We start from the raw sequence: 19,000 nt of genomic DNA on the forward strand, positions 1-19,000 counted from the left end.
AGGACAACTTCATCTTACCTCTTTATTGCCATCTCATGTGTTATGTAGTACTTGTCAAATGGCCAAGAATCATCGTTTGCCTTATACTCGTAATGAACATCAATCGTCACATGTGTTAGATCTTATTCATTGCGATATATGGGACCCTTCACCTGTCAAGTCTAACTTGGGCTTTGTTTACTATGTTTTATTTGTCGACGATTATTCCCGCTTCACATGGCTTTACCCATTGAAATTGAAATCTGAATTTTATAATACTTTTATTCAATTTCAAAAATTCGTAGAAACTCAATATTCTGCTCGAATAAAAATTTTTTAAAGTGACGGTGGTGCAGAATTCACTAGTAACTACTTTAAAGCACATCTTCGCACCTCTGGCATCCGTCATCAACTATCTTGCCCTTATACACCTGTCCAAAACGGTCGCGCTGAAAGGAAACATCGTCATGTCACTGAAACAGGTCTGACTCTTCTTTTTCATTCTCATCTTCCCACTTATTTATGGGTTGACGCTTTTAGCACAGCAGCTTACATCATCAACCGTTTGCCCATGCCGCTTCTCCGAGGTAAGTCTCCTTTTGAGCTTTTGTATGGTTCCTCTCCCAATTATGAAAACTTTCATCCATTTGGTTGTCGTGTTTATCCTTGTTTGCGTGATTACATGACCAACAAATTTTCCCCTTGTAATCTCCCTTGCATTTTTATAGGTTACAGTTCCTCTTATAAAGGCTTCCGTTGTCTTGACCTCACCACTTCTAGAATTTATATCACCCGCCATGCACAGTTTGATGAGAACCACTTTCCTTTCCACCATACTTCCCAGGCTTAACCCATATCCTCCCTTCATATCTCTAAATTTTTGGAACCCAGCCTTTTCCATACAAACATGCCCCTACCCTCTCCTGCACCACATCCCCGACATTCCCCAATCCTGATCCAACCCGTGTATTATTTGTATTGATCCAGTGGATGAGTCTTTGCAGGCAGCTACTTCTCCTGCAGGTTTTTCTCAGCCGCCCTCGGACTCCAGCTTGGCTTCTCCTGAGCCTATCACTGAGGATTTCACCCTGGCCTCTCCTGAGCCTATCACTGAGTTGCCTATTGCTCGCACTCCTGTTCCGTTGGGCTCCCATCCTATGCTCACACGAGCCAAAGCCGGTATTTTCAAAACTCACCACCCGGCACATCTCAGCCTTGTGTAATCCTCTGGCCTTCTCTCTGCTCTTATTGCATCCACTGAGCCTAAAGGATTCAAATCCGCTGTCAATAATCCTGTCTGGCTTGCTGCCATGGATGAAGAAGTTCAAGCTCTGTAGAGTAATCATACTTGGATTTTGGTTCTGCTTCCTGCCAATACCAACATCGTGGGTTCCAAATGGGTGTTTCAGACCAAATACTTGCCCGATGGCTCTATCGAACGTCTCAAAACCCGTCTTGTTGCCAAGGGCTACACACAGGTACCTGTTCTTGACTACACTGACACTTTTAGTACTGTCATCAAGGCTACCACTGTTTGTGTTGTCCTCCCACTTACTGTGACCAATAAATGGCCTTTTCGCCAACTTAATGTCAAAAATGTGTTCCTTAATGGGCATCTCACTGAACATGTCTATATGGAACAGCCCCTGGGTATATTGACCCTCGCTTCCCCAATCATGTTTATCAGTTGAAGAAAGCTCTTTACAGCCTAAAGCAAGCTCCTCTTGCCTGGTTTCAGCGTTTCAGCACTTTTCTTGTTCAACTTGGCTTTTATTGCAGTCGTGCCGACACATCCCTTTTTATTTTTCATAAGCAGTCTGACATGATCTATTTGCTTTTCTATGTTGATGACATCATTATTACAAACAACAACTCCTCTCTTCTTGACACCTTTACCTCCAAGCTCAATTCCGAGTTCACCACTAAAGATTTGGGTTCACTCAGTTACTTTATCGGTCTTGAAGCTACACCTACCACTGATGGTCTCTTTATCAGTCAGCTGAAGTATGCACGGGACATTCTCACACGAGCTCAGTTACTTGATAGCAAACCAGTCCACACTCCCATGGTTGTTTCCCAACATCTGTTTGTTGATGGTCCTCTGTTTTTGGATCTCACACTGTTTTTGGATCTCACACTTTACAGATCTCTTGTTGGTGCTCTCCAGTATTTGACCATCACACGTCCTGATATTGCTCATGCCGTTAACTCTGTTAGTCAGTTCCTTCATGTCCCGATTGAAGATCATTTTCTTGCTGTCAAACGCATTGTTCGTTATGTTAAGGGCACACTGCATTTTGGTCTCACTTTTCATCCATCTGTTGCTCCTGGTGCTTTAGTTGCTTACTCGGATGCAGATTGGGCAGGTTGCCCTGATACTCATCGTTCTACATCTGGATATTCTATTTATCTTGGTGACAATTTGGTTTCTTGGAGTGCCAAGAAACAACCTACTGTTTCTCGCTCCAGTTGTGAATCTGAGTATCGTGCCTTGGCTCTCACTGCTGCCAAACTTCTTTGGCTCACGTATCTTCTTCGTGACCTCAAAGTCTCTCATGCACACCAACCTCTTCTACTATGTGACAGCAAGAGTGCAATCTTCTTGAACTCTAATCCCGTTTCTCACAAACGGGCCAAGCATGTTGAGCTCGACTACCACTTTCTCCGTGAACTTGTTTTTGCTAGCAAGCTTCGCACTCAATATGTGCCTCTCATTTGCAGGTTGCCGACATTTTCACTAAAAGTGTGTCACGACCTCTTTTTGAGTTCTTTCGCTCCAAACTTCATGTCCGTTCCAATCCGACGCTCAGCTTGCGGGGGGTGTTGAGGATCATGCTGAGGATCCTTTGCCTTAATCTAAGGCTTTCCATTTGTATATTCATTGACCCGTAAATATAGCAACTCTTTAATATTTCCATTCAATTGTAATCTTTTCATACATATACTTTCCATATACAAATATGTAATTACATCTATATATGAAATGGACTCACTACTGAAATGAGTGGTGGTTTTCAAACACTTACAGTATATATATAGGTGGTCTGTAATTGCTGGGAGGATTCCTGGAAGAACTGCGGAAGAGATTGAGAAGTACTGGAGCACATCAAGACACACGTCATGATGATGATCTTCAACCTAGCTCGAGCGCGCAGAAGATCCAATGACTCGGATCCAAACGTACGCCAAGACCTACAATTAGTTTATATGGTTTGCTCATGTAGATCTTGCCAATTAGTTGTTGTAACTTGCATGCATGCATGAGCTGGCCGCTAGAATATATTTAATTAGACGTGAATTGCGTACGTACCGAGACTAAATAAAATGCTGTAACGCAACGAGTGATGAAGCATGCATGCATGCATGCATGGTGGTGTTAAAAATTCTTGTGCAAATTTTATTTTTTGTTCTAGAAATTATAAGCTCGTTCAATATTGTGACCCATTTCTGCAAGTTGGAGTACTTGCTATTCGATTAATAATCTCTTAAAGTCAATCGATTAATAAGAAAAATAATTAACACTTTCCTCTCGTTAATTAATGAACGTCACTAATTTATTGATCTCCTACTGTTAATATTGGATATTAGTGATCAAATATATATTGTGACACATTATTTATTTATAATAATTTTTGCTATCCATTTTCAGTAATCTGATTTAGACAAGGGTATTATTTATTTAGTTTTTAATATTCACGGGATGTATGCGTGCAGTTTTGTTATTTTATGATTTCCTGTTAATTAATAAGGAGTGGAACTTTTATTTTCCCAAACGAATACTGCATACATCATCCATCAAAAGATAGCACAAATTATTATTTTTTATTGTTCTATTAGTTCTAACAATGGGTATATATATCAAAGCTAATTTTTAATTACACGATGCCTTGTGCATATATATTAATGTAAAAATGATTATATTTCCTTAATTGATATTGAAATTTATATTTTATTGTGATAAATGAGTAATTATTAAGAATTTTTAAAATATGAAAATATATCATTCTCAAAATGGATGTTTTTATATATCTATATATTTTGAGAAAATCTTCAAACCGATCGGTCTGTGTTCTCCCTCAAATAATAGTCCTCCAATATATGTTTGTCACATAGGTACTCTCCCATTTTAAATCTTATATAACTGCACAACATCTGATCATAATGCACGGACAAAAAAAAAAAACTTCCACTCCTTGATCTCTGCACCCCCCTCTCACGTAACCTTTCCCCTTCTCCTTCCCCTCTTCCAGTACCTCGAAGCCCCTCTCCTGTTGAGCCTCCCCCTCTCCCGTTAAAACCCAGCCCACTGAATTTAACCTAGATTCATATGAAAAACACAAAAACAAAAAGAAATCCAGTTCACTGAATTTAGCCTAGATCATGAACCTTCCTAATTCCTCCAATCAACTCAGCAAAAACATTCTATAAATGGAAAGCCCCATGAAAATGAAGCACTGGACCAGCCAATCTCCAAAAATATCAAAATGGACCAAACCAAAATTACCTTGCCTACCACCTAAAAAAATAAATAAAGTACTTTGATGAATGAAAGATTATGACACCAAAGTCTTGGGACTAGTCAGACAAGGTTTTACGTTTGAACTTTGGTTTTCACTGTAAAAAGTGTCAGGTCCACCACCAACCAACACAGGATAACAATCAGTTCTGAAGATGACCTTGAGGACAACAAAGTTACAATACCCCTCACCGGAAAATCCTGGTCCTTCGACCGGGACCAAATGGTAAATTACCTTAAAAAAGACGAAAAATCCTTGTGGTGGCAATGGAATTTACGGGTTTGGAATTTGCGAGGGGCTCCAAATTTCACAGATACTGATCAGGCAAGGAACAAAGATAGACTGCATGACTCATGATTTTTTCTGGTGAGATGACTCTTATGATTTTTCTGTAGAATTATTGATGTGGCGAGCTTTTATTGGTGGTTGTTAAAGCCTTAGTAACGGATGGACCGTTCCAAAGCATTTTTTATATATTTTTTGTTGAAAAATAGTGTTTATACAAGGAATTTGATTTCTATAGATTTTATTTTAGAAACTGAATAAATGTTAAACTTAAAGTTTCAAGTTTCATATAATTATATATATACATATAGATTTTGATGATAATAAATAAATACAAGTATAAAGGAGTCTCAAATTCAAATTGTCTACACAATGGAGTCAAGCACATCAACGAAGCAAGTATGAGCAAAAAAAGAAACAAGCTCACAAATAAAGCTCTTAGAGCATTTTTGTATATCTCTTAAAAAATTCGAAATGGGATTAAGGCTAAAAAAAATATTTTCTCATAAAGTATTAGATTACATTTTCCACATGTGCATGACATGTTTGAAAATTAAAATTTTGAATTTTGAATTTTTTAAAGACGATTGATTGTCATCTTTTACATGTGCATAACATGATTAAAAGTTTGAATTTAAAAATTTAAAAGATGATTGATTGTCATATTTCACATGTACATATTTTGTTTGAAAATTTTGAAAAGGGATCGATGCTCTTTTTGACATATACAAAAAGGTAGATAATTTTGTTTGAAAAATCTGAAAAGTAAATAATACTCCTTAATTTTATCATATGTGAAGAGTAAACAATTAGGTTTGAAAATATTGAAAAGTGATTGATGCTAGCTCTTTTTAACATATGCAAAAGGTAAATGATTTTGCTTGAAAATTTTGAAAAGTAAATAATGCTCATTTTGTCATATGAGAAAAGTAGAAGATTTGATTTGAAAAATTTGAAAAGTGAATGATGTTGTTTTTGACAATTACAAAAAGGATAAACTTTTATTTGATAATTTTGAAAAGTGAATAATGCTCCTTTTTGACATATGAATATTTTAAATTTGAAAATGAAATTCATATGTCTATAAATAACTTAATTGAGATATTCAAATTTACATGGAGAGCATACACACATCAATTGCAGGTTTTACAGTATTCATTCAAAACCTTCAATCTCTCTTCTCTAAGCACTGAGTCTTAAAACTTATTCATTTTGAGAGATATATAGTTTTGCGTTGTATTGTTTTCATTTCACTTATTGAAGAGTATTCTCTAATAGAGTACCCACTATCAGCTCTTGTATCAGTAAAAATGTGTATAACTCTTGTGTGTGTAGAAAGTGTTCTACACAGAGAATAGTTGAATCACCACATATAAAGTGATTGTAAGTGTAGATGGTGCTCTACACGGACTCTTTGTAGCAGCATTGCTTAAAGGTGCAATAGGTTTCTATCTCCACTCGAAGAAGGTTGAATAATGAATTTGAGAATCCTCAAGAGGTAGCTTGAGGCGAGGACATAGGCCATGAGGCTAAACGTCATTAAAATACTGAATTTACTTTTCTCTTACCCTTACTCTTTATATTTACTGTTGTTTCATATTTTATTCATATTTTATATTGTGTATTTAGTTTATAATTATCAATTTTTAAATACAATCCAATTCACCCCCTCTTGCGTTAGTCATCTAGGCAACAATAACATCTCCTTAAATATCGAGATTACCTAACACTAAGCATGATAAAGATGTTTGAATAATGCTAAATACAATTTTGAGGTGTACAAACCTCACATACTCTCCTTAAACAAAATTAAACCCATTATTAAAATAATTATTCTATTATTAAGCCAGTGTGTAGAGTACATTATCCATATCACTTAAATTGTAAGATTTAATTTATAAAATTAAAGATTAAAGATTTATTTTTCAAATCAAATTATATCATGTAAGTATTTTATTAGATGTGTTCTACACACTAGCTTGAAAATAAAATAACTCATATTCCATGGGTTGAAAATGTCACTCTATTTTACCAAAAAATTTAAGCTCCAACATCTTAATATCTTGGAAAAGAAAAGTTATATTCTCAAGCCAATGTTGTAAATATTTCACATTACTTAAATGATAAAATTTGATTTGTAAGATTCAAATTTTAAAATTTCTATTCCAAATCAAATTATGCCATATAAATATTTTATTGTGTGTTCATGTGTTTGTGTATTTTTTTAATAACAGCAAATACTTCATTCATAATAAAGAGTATGCATATAAATAGATCCAATTACATAACAACATCTGACAAGATTTTAGAAAGAAGAAAATTTGGACATTGGTGTCACAAGACTCACTTACAACTGTACACTATCATCTATCATTCTAGCCTATCTTGCAAGCAAATGGGCTGCCTCATTTCCTTGTCATCCAACATGAATCACTTCAAAATCTGTAAACCGTCGAATAAGAAGAAGCTAGATTTCTGCAATCAATGGCTTCAATAAGCACAATGAATCCCCTTCCAAAATCGGATAAAAAATACCCAAATTGAAGACCATCTGTAACCCTCGTAATGTTGCCAGTGCCTCAACTTCATCTACTTCAAATACACCAACTTACTTTCGACAAAAAGCCAATAATACATCTCCTCTGTCATCACGTACAATAACCCCAAGGCCTGCAGTATCAGAATATTTGAACAAAGCACCATCAAAGTTAAGTTTAACCTTACCCTAGGATGGTGGAGTCCATGAGAGTAAATGCTCATTACTTACAATCAAGTGATGGGACTTAACAGTTAAATAACTACCAACATATGCAATACAATTATCAACAAATTCCTTAACCACACAATCATTTTGTTGAAATAAACAGTGATTTCTATACTTTCATATCCCCCCATGAAATTGTGAGAAAGAATGAGACACAAGCCAAACCAGTTACCATTAAATCCCAAACCAGATTAGCAAAACTTACGTACATCCAACAAAACCAGAACCTTAGGAGAGGTATCAACCCAAACTAAACGTAATGCTCGACATCTATATAAAGCATGAATATTATCCTCAAGAGCCATTTTACACTAGTCACATACATTTTAATGGAGAATGCCTGTTTTCATTAAATTCACCTTGGTAGGCAGATTATCATAAGAAGCCCTCTAAGTAAAGTTCTTTACCTTATTACAGTTATTAGGTAAATTCAAATTCCAAAATTTCTCCAAAAAAGGGCCTCCCCAAAATGATATGAACTTACAGCACCATCAACTACAGCTTCCAAGTTTAATAATAAGTGATATGCAGATCTAACATAATAGTTGCCATTTTTATTATATCCCCAAATCAAGTGATCCTCATTAACCTGTGGAAATAAAGGAATATGAAGAATCTAATCAGTTTCGCATGGTGGAAAAATTTCATACACTAAGGCTTGATTCTAGGTTTTTGATTGCTGATGTATCAACAAACTAACTGGAAGTAAAAGCCGGTGACAAGGTAGAGTATGTTTCAGCGGAGAAGATGGCATCCAATTGTCTTGCCAAATGCATATTTTATCACCCCGACCTATGCACCATCTACACCCATTAACCAAAACATGTTTAGCTGCAAATATATTTCGCCACACATAAGAAGGGTGATTTCCAAGTGTTGATCTCAAAAAATCAAAATTGAGAAAATACTTGGCCTTAAAAACTCTAGATAATAAAGAATGTGAGTCATGTAAAGCCTACAACCCTGTTTAGCAAGCAAGTAAAGACAGATTAAACAATTCTAAGTCCTTGAAACTCATTCCACCATGAAGCTTCAAAGTACGTAATTTTTGCCAACTCACCCAGTGAACGTAAGAAGCCCACAAGGGAAAATATAGCTAAAAAACTCATATGATATGTTTTGTATCTATGACTGTGAACCCGTGGGTCTCGGAGCAAGAATCCAGACCGTCGCCGGACACCGAATTCTGTCGCCGCCACAACTGGACAACGACATTATAAACAAGTTCCGTTGCCACCCACCAATTTTTTTGACAACTGGACATTCTCGGTAGAGTACACTAATTATTGCAGTTGTGCTGATATTCTTGATCAGTTGGGTAGAAACTATATAATTGTTTGAGGGTACCATAAGCACTGAGAATTGTTTGGGGCTACTAAGAATTGGTCGGAATTGTTTGGGCGTCAACACTCAGAGTGCTCACTTTGGGGTAACATTGAAAATTTTCTCAGTAAATCAATTGGGGTATCATACAGTCATCACCCAAATTCTGGAATGGAGAAACAACACCCAAGTGATCCAACACCCAAATACTCAAACACCCAGATCTTATTTTCAACATCACAAAGATTCAAAGCAAAGAATAGAAAAAAAAGATAGAAAATGTTGTAATTTAAGAACGAAGAAGATCGATAAAGATCTCGTCGGTTTCCAGAGTCATGGCTTCGTCATTGCAATTTGCAAGCAATGGGTCACGGCAAAGGCGACGGCTCTACGTTCTTTATTCGAGGGTCACGACAATGGCTCTGTGGGATCCCATGGAAGGGGTTCACGTTACCCAAATCCCATCGTCGGCTTCGGGGGTCACGGAAGAGAAAGTCGACCGAATACAAGAGAAAACAATCAATCGGTTAGAAGAAACTGCTTAGAGATAAATTTGGAAATAAATCTGGGCGAGGGTTTGGAAGAGAAAGTCGACTGACTGATTTTTGATCAGCTTTTAATTTTGACTTCCAAGCGTAGAAGCTGTCAAAATAATACAAGAGTAAATTTCAAGATCGAATTTACAAGGATAATAAAAATTTAGCAAATATTTCATTTTCGCAAGACAACATATTACCGTTTGGAGCGACACGAAAGTTTAAAATGATAAGAAAAGATTAAACTAAATGAGCTAGCAATGAACAAAAAATAATAATAAGAAAAGAAAAATAAATTTTAGAAATTAACCGCTAACAATATTAACATCTAAATGGGGCTATTTACTAAGAGAGTGTGGAATGGATTATGAGTGAAATTGTCGGGATGATCAAACATAAGTAAAGCTGAAAATAAAAGTGAATCTATTTTTCTTTTTCTAAAATTGCTAAGAATCGAGATTTAAAGAAAATGTGCGGAAGTTGACTTAAACTTGTAAGAAGCAATTAAACAAACAATTGGGATGCAATTTTCACCCACTAATTTGGTGATGGATTTACTTCTCTTTTCATTTTCTCTCAACCTTTCTCTCATTCCTAGAGATCATGGTCGGATAATATAGCAATAAACCACAATTTTTATTTTAATAAAACTACTTGACAAATTATATGACAATCATAGAAAAATGAAAGAAAAACATCAAAGTCATGTTACTTGTTCAAGTATCAATTGTGCCTTACGTCTACAATTGATCTAAACCAAGAACAAAGAACTCTAATCTTTTCTAGATGCACATTGAAATATAATCCATCAAGTTAATCATCAAAAGCACTAAATGTTGAAGAGAATCCAATCTCAAATAGTCATGGGTTACTCATTGAATCCCCAAGCTAAAAATCTAGCCTATCATCTCTAGATTAACAAAATGTTCAAGAAGATTAAAATCCAACATCACTAATTACTGTTTTTAAGGAAAATGACTGAATGAAAATATACTGTATCCCTTAAAGATGCTGAAATCCGAAACTAAAGAAGAACAAAAACAGACGGAAATAAAAATAATGAAACAATGAAAAGAACTGAAAAATAAAATGAAGAAGAAGAACTGAATGAAATGAAACCGAAAGAAAAGATCCGAAATAAAAAATTGTGCGGAAGAAAAACACAGATGAAAACTAATAAAATAAAATGAACGAGAGACGGCGCACGAAAAATTCATTTCTTTTTATACTCTCTGCGTTTTGCCTCAGCCACCTGCGTTTCGTGTCTTCCAGCTGCCCGTTTCACCTCAGCTCAGCACAGGTTTGCATTTGCGTTTTGAGCTCCTCTTCGTGCGTTTCTGTCCGCGTGAGTGCGTCCCTGCTGCTGTGCATTTCGTCTCTGCAGTGCGCACGTCTCAGCCAAGCACAGATCCGCCTTTCATCCTCAGCCCAGCTTCGCGTCTTCTCTGCGTTTCACGTTTGCCGTTCGTGCGTTTTGAGCCAGCCTGCTGTGAGTTGCTCGATCCACTTCGTGCGTTTCTGTCCGCGTGAGTGGATTTGCTGTGAGGCCACACTGTGAAGCCATGATCGTGCCTCCCCTGCCCTCTTTCATTTCTTTTCTTTATTTTGTTTCCAATCTCTAGCTGCTGTGCATATCTTTTGTTGCTGCCATGCTAGTTGGGTACTTCCAATATTACCCATATAATTTTAATATCTTTCCCACAATGCCCTGCAACATTAACAAAAATATCAGAATTTAACATTGAGTCAAGCATTAAACTTTACTATATAATTAAGTGCTTAATTCATTTTTTTGGTTAAACAAATCATTCATTTTAACAACTTAATCATGTAATTTTTAAAACTTTATCAATTTTGGAAAGCAATCACGGAAGAGAAAGTCGACCGGTTAGAAGAGACAGCTTTGGGTGAGGCTCGCTCATAAATCTGAAGTAGGCGCATAAGACATTCATTTGCAAGATGTGTTGCTTGGCAAGAAATCAGACCAGCATCTGCAAATAACAAATGAGTGACCGGAGGAGTTTTATTACACACTGTTAAGTGTGGTATCATGACAACTTATAAATAGAAATTTTCTAAAACCTATTAGGCCCAGCCCACTCTGCGGCCACTCGTTTTTCGGTTCGTCCCCTTCTTCCGTTATTCGTCGTGAAGACTCTCACGAATAGGGTTTTGGAGGGTTTTTTTGGTCGAGGCGAAAACGCACAAATCACGAAATGGAGTTCGAGAAGAGAAAAGCGGCGACGCTAGCGTCGCTGGGCTCAACCGAGACCGACAAATCACCCAAGGGCACGTTAGACGCGCCCATCATCCCTCTCCTCAACACCCTCAACCACCATCCCTCCTACTTCACCACCAGCTCCTGCTCCGGCCGTATCTCTATCCTATCCCAACCAAAGCACACAAATAATGATAATAATACGAAGAAAAAAGCCAGAGGCGGCACGTGGCTCTTCGTCTCCCACGACCCAGCCGATACCGACTCGGTCATCTCCCTCCTCTTCCCCCCAGAGTCGACTCACCACCAACCCCACTCCGAACTTGTCCTCAGGTTCGAGCCACTCATCGTCGCAGTCGAGTGCAAAGACCTCGCTTCTGCTCAGTCTTTGGTCTCCACGGCCATATCGTCCGGGTTCAGAGAATCCGGCATCACCAGCGCGGGCAAGCGCGTAATCGTAGCAATCCGGTGCTCGATTCGGATGGAGGTGCCGTTGGGGACCACCGAGAAGCTTCTGGTTTCGCCCGAGTTCGTCCGGTACCTCGTCGACGTGGCTAACGAGAAAATGGAAGCTAATAGGAAGAGAACCGAAGGGTTTTTTCGTGCTTTGCGGCAGAGTGATGGCTTTGCGGGGCCTGACGTGAGTGCAGCATTCGTTGGTAGTATCGACTCCGTGTGTAATGAGGACGCTGACTTGGAAGAAAGAGATGGTGATGCGCATTCGGGAAATTTGATTGACAACGGAGGTTTGTTGTAATTGGTTGATGACATATTTCTGCTTGTGAACTTCTTATTGTGTAAATTTTTCAAAGTGATATTTGGTGGTTTGTTTATGATGGCAATGGAAATGAATTAGAGGCAATGAAAAAGGTGATGAAATGCTTCCTGGATTTTCGAAGTAGTTTAGTGTTAATTTATGGATCACAGTGATTAATTCTAGGAGTTAGATTGAGACAAAGAAACAGAATGCATTTGGAACCAATAAGGCAAAGCGGATTCGCTATGCTTTGTGTATTTCAAAGTTAGATTCGATGAGGACTACATATTGGTTTTCTTTATATAAGTGCATCGCAGTGAATATGCATGGAGTTCAGTGGTGCTATTACATACTAATATATGTTTGAATGCAGGAAACCTTTCCTTTTAATGTGAAAGAACAGTCTGAGACTTTGAATCATTGGCAGGGACGGTGGGAATTTCCAGTTGTTGTCTGTCTGTTGTTCCAATGGTGATAGTTGGTGAACCCGTGGAGAAGCTTTTTCTCTGGGGTCACTCGGCTTGTATATTGAACGAGAACAAAGCTATGATATTTGGTGGTTTCGGAGGCATGGGAAGGCATGCAAGAAGGAACGAGTCTTTACTGCTTAATCCATTTGTGGGCACATTAGAAACGATGAATGTAGAGGGCAGTCCAACTCCACGTTTAGGTCACACTTGTTCTTTGGTTGGAGATTTCGTCTTTGTTATTGGGGGCAGGGCTGATCCTGTGAACATTCTATGTGATGTATGGGTCCTTAATGCAGCAAAGAATGAATGGAGATTAGCAGAATGTACTGGAAGTGTTTTTCCTCCCAGGTGAATTTATCTTCCTATCTTTGTGTTGTTCACTTGTTCATTCTGTCGTAACTGTGTCTTTACATAACCTTTTTTTTCAAGGGTTGATCTCTCTCTTCTAAATGCATATGTTTGCTTCACAGGCATAGGCATGCAGCAGCCGTCGTAAGCTCAAAGATATATGTATTTGGCGGACTTAATAATGATTCAATTTCTTCATCATTTCATGTCCTTGACACAGTGAAACTGCAGTGGAAAGAGTTACCAGTTGCCGGGGAATGGCCGTGTGCCCGTCACTCTCACTCGATGGTGGCATATAGGTCTCAGATATTTATGTTTGGAGGGTACAATGGTGAGAAAGCACTTGGTGACTTGTATAGTTTTGATGTTAAAACATGTCAATGGAAGAAGGAAAAGACTTCAGGAAGAAGTCCACAAGCTAGGTTTTCCCACTCTATGTTTGTGTACAATAATTATCTTGGGCTTATTGGTGGTTGCCCGGTTCGACAACATTGTCAAGAGTTGGCATTACTTGATTTGAGGATCCTCGTATGGAAGCATGTGACACTAGATTCTGTTGGAAATGATTTGTTTGTACGAAGTACTGCCAACATTTTTGGTGACTATCTTGTTATGATTGGTGGTGGGGCCTCTTGTTATGCATTTGGAACGAAGTTTAGCGAGCCAATGAAAATCAACCTGCTTCCCTTGATATCTTTAAATGACAATCCTATGCCTTCTAAAATTAGAGAAGTGCACGGTACCCATCGAAATGATGTAGTGATGGGAGAAAAGAATGCCAGTTTTCAACATCCACGATGTGAGAATGGACGAACTTTATCGAAAGCTTCTAGCTTGAATTTGGGGGTTGAATCAGCTGGAATGAATGGAAGTCATATGATTGCTTCGCATTGGGTTTTACAACTTGAAAGAAAATATGCAAAATTAGGAAAGGATATATTGAAAAAATTTGGATGGTTAGATCTTGGGAGGAAGGTTTATTCTAGGGAAGATGGAATGCATATATATTTTCCTGTGACTAAAACATTTAATGGTGCATATCATGAAAGGCTGAATCATTCGTTAGATGAATCTGATGGACATAATGACCTTCATGTATTAAAGCCATATACCAGAAAAGTGGTCGTGTTAGATGAGATCTCATGTTTGGAAGCCTTGAATCTTTTGGAGGAGTTCGGTGCCAGAAAGTCGGTAGATGAGGTAGTTGAAGTCAAAAGAACTGCAAAATCTCCATTAAAAGTAATGAGTGAAGCTGTGGCCTCTTTGATAAAGCACAAAGGCCTTTCAGAACAACTTTTAGAGGAGCTACCCACAAGGTTTGTGCTTCATTGCTCTGTTTCCTTTATGTTGTACGTGAGCTTTGGTAATATGAACTGGGAGTTCATTACATGCCATTTTTTCTTCAGTTAGAATCCTTTCTAGATGAAAGCTGTGCTTGCACATTCTGATGCTTTTGTTGCTTGTAAGTAAATGCAATGTACTTGGTATATGTGACTCATATCTAATTCTTTGGCATTTTCAGATGGGAGCGACTTGGTGATATTGTTGTGCTTCCTATCATATCCTTCAAGGATCCAGTATGGGACTCAATTGGGCCTGAGCTTTGGCCTATTGTTGCCAAATCACTTAATACTCATCGCCTTGCCCGTCAGGTAAGCTATGTGCTTGAATTACATATGAAGTTGTATATTTCTTGTTGATGCCTGCTTTTCTTCATTCTGTTTCAAAATCTATCATTTTGTGTGAATTCAGTGTAACAGATATTTTGGTTCCTTGAATCTCCATGGACATACATAAATAGTTCAAGTTCAAATTTAATGTTCAGGATCTGTGCATCAATTATATCGGTTTACATGTAATTAGTATGTCAAAAGATTTTTTAAAGGCTTAAAGCAAATAGCAGAAAAAAGATTCTCAGAATAGAAATATTCTGTCCCAGAGGTCAGACATGCCATCATGCATCCTGATTGTTTGTAAAGATCCTTTCAACATGGACATTGTCACGACTTGGATCTTTTTTTTCTTCATATTATAATTATTATCCATCCAGATTGTTTAAGTTCTAGATTATTCTCCAAATTGTATTTTAGTATCTGATGTTGTGTTAAACTTGTATGCTGAATTAGAAGGAACCATCATCTTTCAAAGACAAAATTATCTATGACAAAGGCAACAACTTCCAAGAAACATGGACTATGTACCTGCTAGACAGCCAAGACAATTTTATTCTCGTTTCTTGTTTCTTTTTTTGGTTTCTGTCCGGGGGAATCCTAGCTCATTACATATAGGATACAAGTAGTTATGTTATAGATCCCAATCCATGGGCCAATACTTTTCAACCTCCCCTAATTCCCTCTTCTAGAAAAGTGGATACATCTGGGTAGATGATGTCTTATAGCATAAAGAATAGTTCAACTGTGAGCTGTAAAACTTTGTACAATGTTCAGTCAGAGTCCCAGAAAGTCTCCTCTAAATTGCACTTGCCAGAAGCTTAGCTATGCTTGTCATTGCCTATACAATGATTACATGAATTTGCTGGTGTTTTCAAGGGTCAAGTTGCACAAACTGGTACAAGGGACAGTTCTTTGGAGATTCTAGTTGGGGATAATGGTTGGGTTGATCATCGGGAAAATGGAATTCTCTATTCTTTTGATGCTACAAAGTGTATGTTCTCCTGGGGCAATCTTTCTGAGAAACTTCGTATGGCCCGTCTGGATTGTAGAGATGAAGTAATTGTAGATTTATTTGCTGGAATTGGATATTTTGTGCTGCCATTTCTTGTCAGGTATGTTTTTTTATCATCTCAAGGTTTCTCCGTAGGCGTAGTTTATTAGTCAAGAATCCTCTTATCTATCCATGAAATGAGTTTATCCAACCAAAACAAAGATTAGGCAGCATGCAACTGAAGTTAGGACAACTAGTATCTACCCGTGTCAAATTTCAACTTCTATGTCCAACTTAAAGTATGTCCTAAAAAATAATTAATGTATAGATTAGTCTTATGCAAACAGAATAAATCAATTTAGGCTTACTGGAATGCACATTAGTAGCTGGAAATCTGGCTCGGAAGATCTCCAGCGTTGAATTGATAGAATGATTTTGAGTGGGGCTTTCTAGTTGTCTACTCTGACAAGCAATTCAACTGCTTTTGTACACTAACGGTTTACTTATTGTCATGTCACTTGACAGGGCCAATGCAAAATTAGTTTATGCTTGTGAGTGGAATCCCAATGCCATCGGAGCACTCCAACATAATCTACAAGCAAATTCTGTGAGTGATCGCTGTATCATACTTGAAGGAGATAACCGGATCACAGCACCTAAAGTATGTTCTGAGATCAGATGCTGGTTTTTTATGTTCGTTAATAATAAGTCATGTTGTATTTGTTTTTCCAAATTATCGGAACCTGAATCTTCACAACTGAATTCGTATTAGGTTATTTAAATATAAACAATTTTTTTCTTGGAAATTTTTAACTGACAGCACATTAGCACAAAGCAGATTATTTATGCATAATTTATATGTGTAGGGTCATGAATGAGTGATAGATGATGTCCTGCCAGCTTTCCCATCGGTGTCTGATGAGAGCTGGATGTAGTGGCCATGCCTTTTTCAATGCTTGAAATTGAACTTAGTTTGGGAGATAAATGATTGTACTTAGCTGCTGCTTCTCCTTCCTCTTAACCTCCCAATCCCCATCGCAACCTTTTATGCCTGGTTGGCTACATTTTGTGAAACTGTCCTTTGTTGATATCTCTTTATAGAATACTGGTGAAATGATTTAATTTGTATTGATATTTTACATTGGTCTGGAAAATGAAAATTTTACCATGAAATGCATCCATGTAGGCAGGATGCGCTGCTGCAATTGATTCTTTTTTTTGTTTGCTGACAGGATGTTGCTGATCGTGTCTGTCTTGGTCTCCTTCCAACAAGTGAGGGTAGCTGGGTCACTGCTGTTAGGGCATTAAGGTAGATATATGGTTCCCTTCATGAGAGTGTGAAGCGATGAGATGGTTATTAGTTCAGTATTAATTTTACAAATCTTTTAGCACTTAAAAAAACTTTTTTCGTGCATTCAATTGATCTTTCTTTTTACTGCCTTCTCTCCTTAATGGTAGTACTGATGATATGCAGGATTGAGGGCGGGATGTTACACGTACATGGGAATGTGAAGGACTCAGAGGAGGAATTGTGGAAGGAACATGTTTCAAAGTCAATATTGGAAATTGCTAGATCGGAAGGTATTCTTTTCTTGGGTAATGATAGCAGATAACGCCAAGGAAGAAGCATTGAGGAAGTCTAAAATTGCACTCTTTTGTTGTTTGCAGGTTACTGCTGGCAAGTTTCAATAGAACATGTGGAAAGAGTAAAGTGGTATGCCCCGCACATCCGCCATCTTGTTGCAGACGTTTCATGCAGAGAGACCCGATGATATTAATTTAACAGAATGTTCATTTTCAGCTAATCCAAAAGCCCCATATAAATTTTGATTTATGTATGGAAAATACTTTAGCTAGCCACAAAAATGATTACATAAAAGTAAACTCACAAACTGATGTGGGTTGATGTGATACGTTAGTTTATAAATTTACTTTTATTATAAAGTAGATCTAACAGATTTTATGAAACTATATCAGTTTGTAAATTTATTTTATATAATCTTTTTATGTCTGTAGTAGTTCTCTATATGGATTGTTCTGCATGTGGAACGCTTTGTATCAAATATTGGGGGTTAATTCTCAGATAGATGGAAGAAGTTGAGACTTGTGCTTTATGATGTTGCATGGTGCTTAAAAAATTTACGTATATTAATTTTAGTGGGAAATAGGCTGGAAAATGGGGATTTTGTTAAACTAATTTGAAAGACATGAAAATTGCTACAGTCACCGATGGTTTCTCCCGACTGCTTCTGCCGACTGACGGCATGCAACTTGGCAGTCACGTGTAATTATTAAAAAACAAACAATAACAAAAAACAAACAGATCAGATCAATTGGAAGTTTCTTTGTCCATAGCAGCTTCCAAATCCTCATATGGCTCCATTAGAAGAAAAGAAGAAGGGAACCATTGCCAACCCTGAGTGTTTTTTCACGTTCTACTGACAAGAAAGTTCTCTGAGCTTCGATTAAAAATGAATTAGGAAATTACAAGACTAACTTCTGTCCTATATATACAAAACTAATTACACGTGTTACATAATAAATAAGTTCCTAACCAACTTGCTAATTCATATGTACATATCTCAACAGAAACATTTAGAATTCAAATCTCTTACAAATTAAATCCCATCATCTCAATAGTGTAAGTAATGTATTTTCTACACTAGCTTATAAGTAGAATTACTCATCTAGAATTTAGCTTACATCCTATTAAGATTTAATTGGAGATATCCTGTTTGAAAAATAAATGGAATAAAGATTCATTTAACAACCAGCTAAAAGTACTCTCATTAGATTAACCAAAGTTAAAAGATATTTTTTATAAATGTAAGAAAAATTTGACTTTTGGCTATTCCATTTACATAAATTTTCACATTGGAATAGCTATTTTTACATTATATAACAATAAAATAATATAAGATAAATTTGATTTTAGTTATTCACATCAAATCTCCACATTAGATTATACATTTAATCATTATATAATAATGAATAACTAATAATTTTAAAAATATTTAATTTTTTAATTATTAATTTATTTTATTTTATCATATTTTACTATTCTACCTATTATATATTAATTAATAATCATATTCTTATTAAATTAATATATCATTAACTCAAATTAATATACTAATTG

At 36.9% G+C, this 19,000-nt stretch overlaps 2 protein-coding genes across 2 annotated transcripts; both read left to right on the forward strand.

Annotated features, from left to right (window-relative positions):
* Positions 1-1,801: 1,801 nt before the first annotated feature.
* On the forward strand, positions 1,802-2,806 carry LOC121265637 (uncharacterized mitochondrial protein AtMg00810-like). The gene has a single exon (XM_041169328.1). The coding sequence runs from the start codon at positions 1,802-1,804 to the stop codon at positions 2,804-2,806; it is 1,005 nt and encodes a 334-aa protein (XP_041025262.1).
* An 8,693-nt stretch (positions 2,807-11,499) lies between these two features.
* Positions 11,500-17,975, forward strand: LOC121264203 (tRNA wybutosine-synthesizing protein 2/3/4). The gene is made up of 10 exons (XM_041167283.1): positions 11,500-12,368; positions 12,807-13,197; positions 13,320-14,513; positions 14,720-14,849; positions 15,747-15,982; positions 16,387-16,522; positions 17,094-17,170; positions 17,336-17,442; positions 17,530-17,651; positions 17,823-17,975. Exons 1-9 carry the CDS (start codon positions 11,621-11,623, stop codon positions 17,631-17,633), a joined length of 3,123 nt encoding a protein of 1,040 aa, XP_041023217.1. The 5' UTR covers positions 11,500-11,620; the 3' UTR covers positions 17,634-17,651; positions 17,823-17,975.
* The last annotated feature ends 1,025 nt before the right edge of the window (positions 17,976-19,000 follow it).

The sequence above is a fragment of the Juglans microcarpa x Juglans regia genome, chromosome 5D (genome assembly GCF_004785595.1).
Source record: "Juglans microcarpa x Juglans regia isolate MS1-56 chromosome 5D, Jm3101_v1.0, whole genome shotgun sequence".
In the NCBI taxonomy this organism is placed as follows: Eukaryota; Viridiplantae; Streptophyta; class Magnoliopsida; order Fagales; family Juglandaceae; genus Juglans; species Juglans microcarpa x Juglans regia.

Bases quoted from the DNA above. Each gene is read 5' to 3' on its own strand.
- LOC121265637 (XM_041169328.1), top strand. From the start codon at position 1,802: ATGATCTATTTGCTTTTCTATGTTGATGACATCATTATTACAAACAAC.
- LOC121264203 (XM_041167283.1), top strand. From the start codon at position 11,621: ATGGAGTTCGAGAAGAGAAAAGCGGCGACGCTAGCGTCGCTGGGCTCA. The intron at 14,514-14,719 runs GTTTGTGCTTCA...TGGCATTTTCAG, and splicing joins TTAGAGGAGCTACCCACAAG to ATGGGAGCGACTTGGTGATA. The intron at 17,171-17,335 runs GTAGATATATGG...GATGATATGCAG, and splicing joins ACTGCTGTTAGGGCATTAAG to GATTGAGGGCGGGATGTTAC.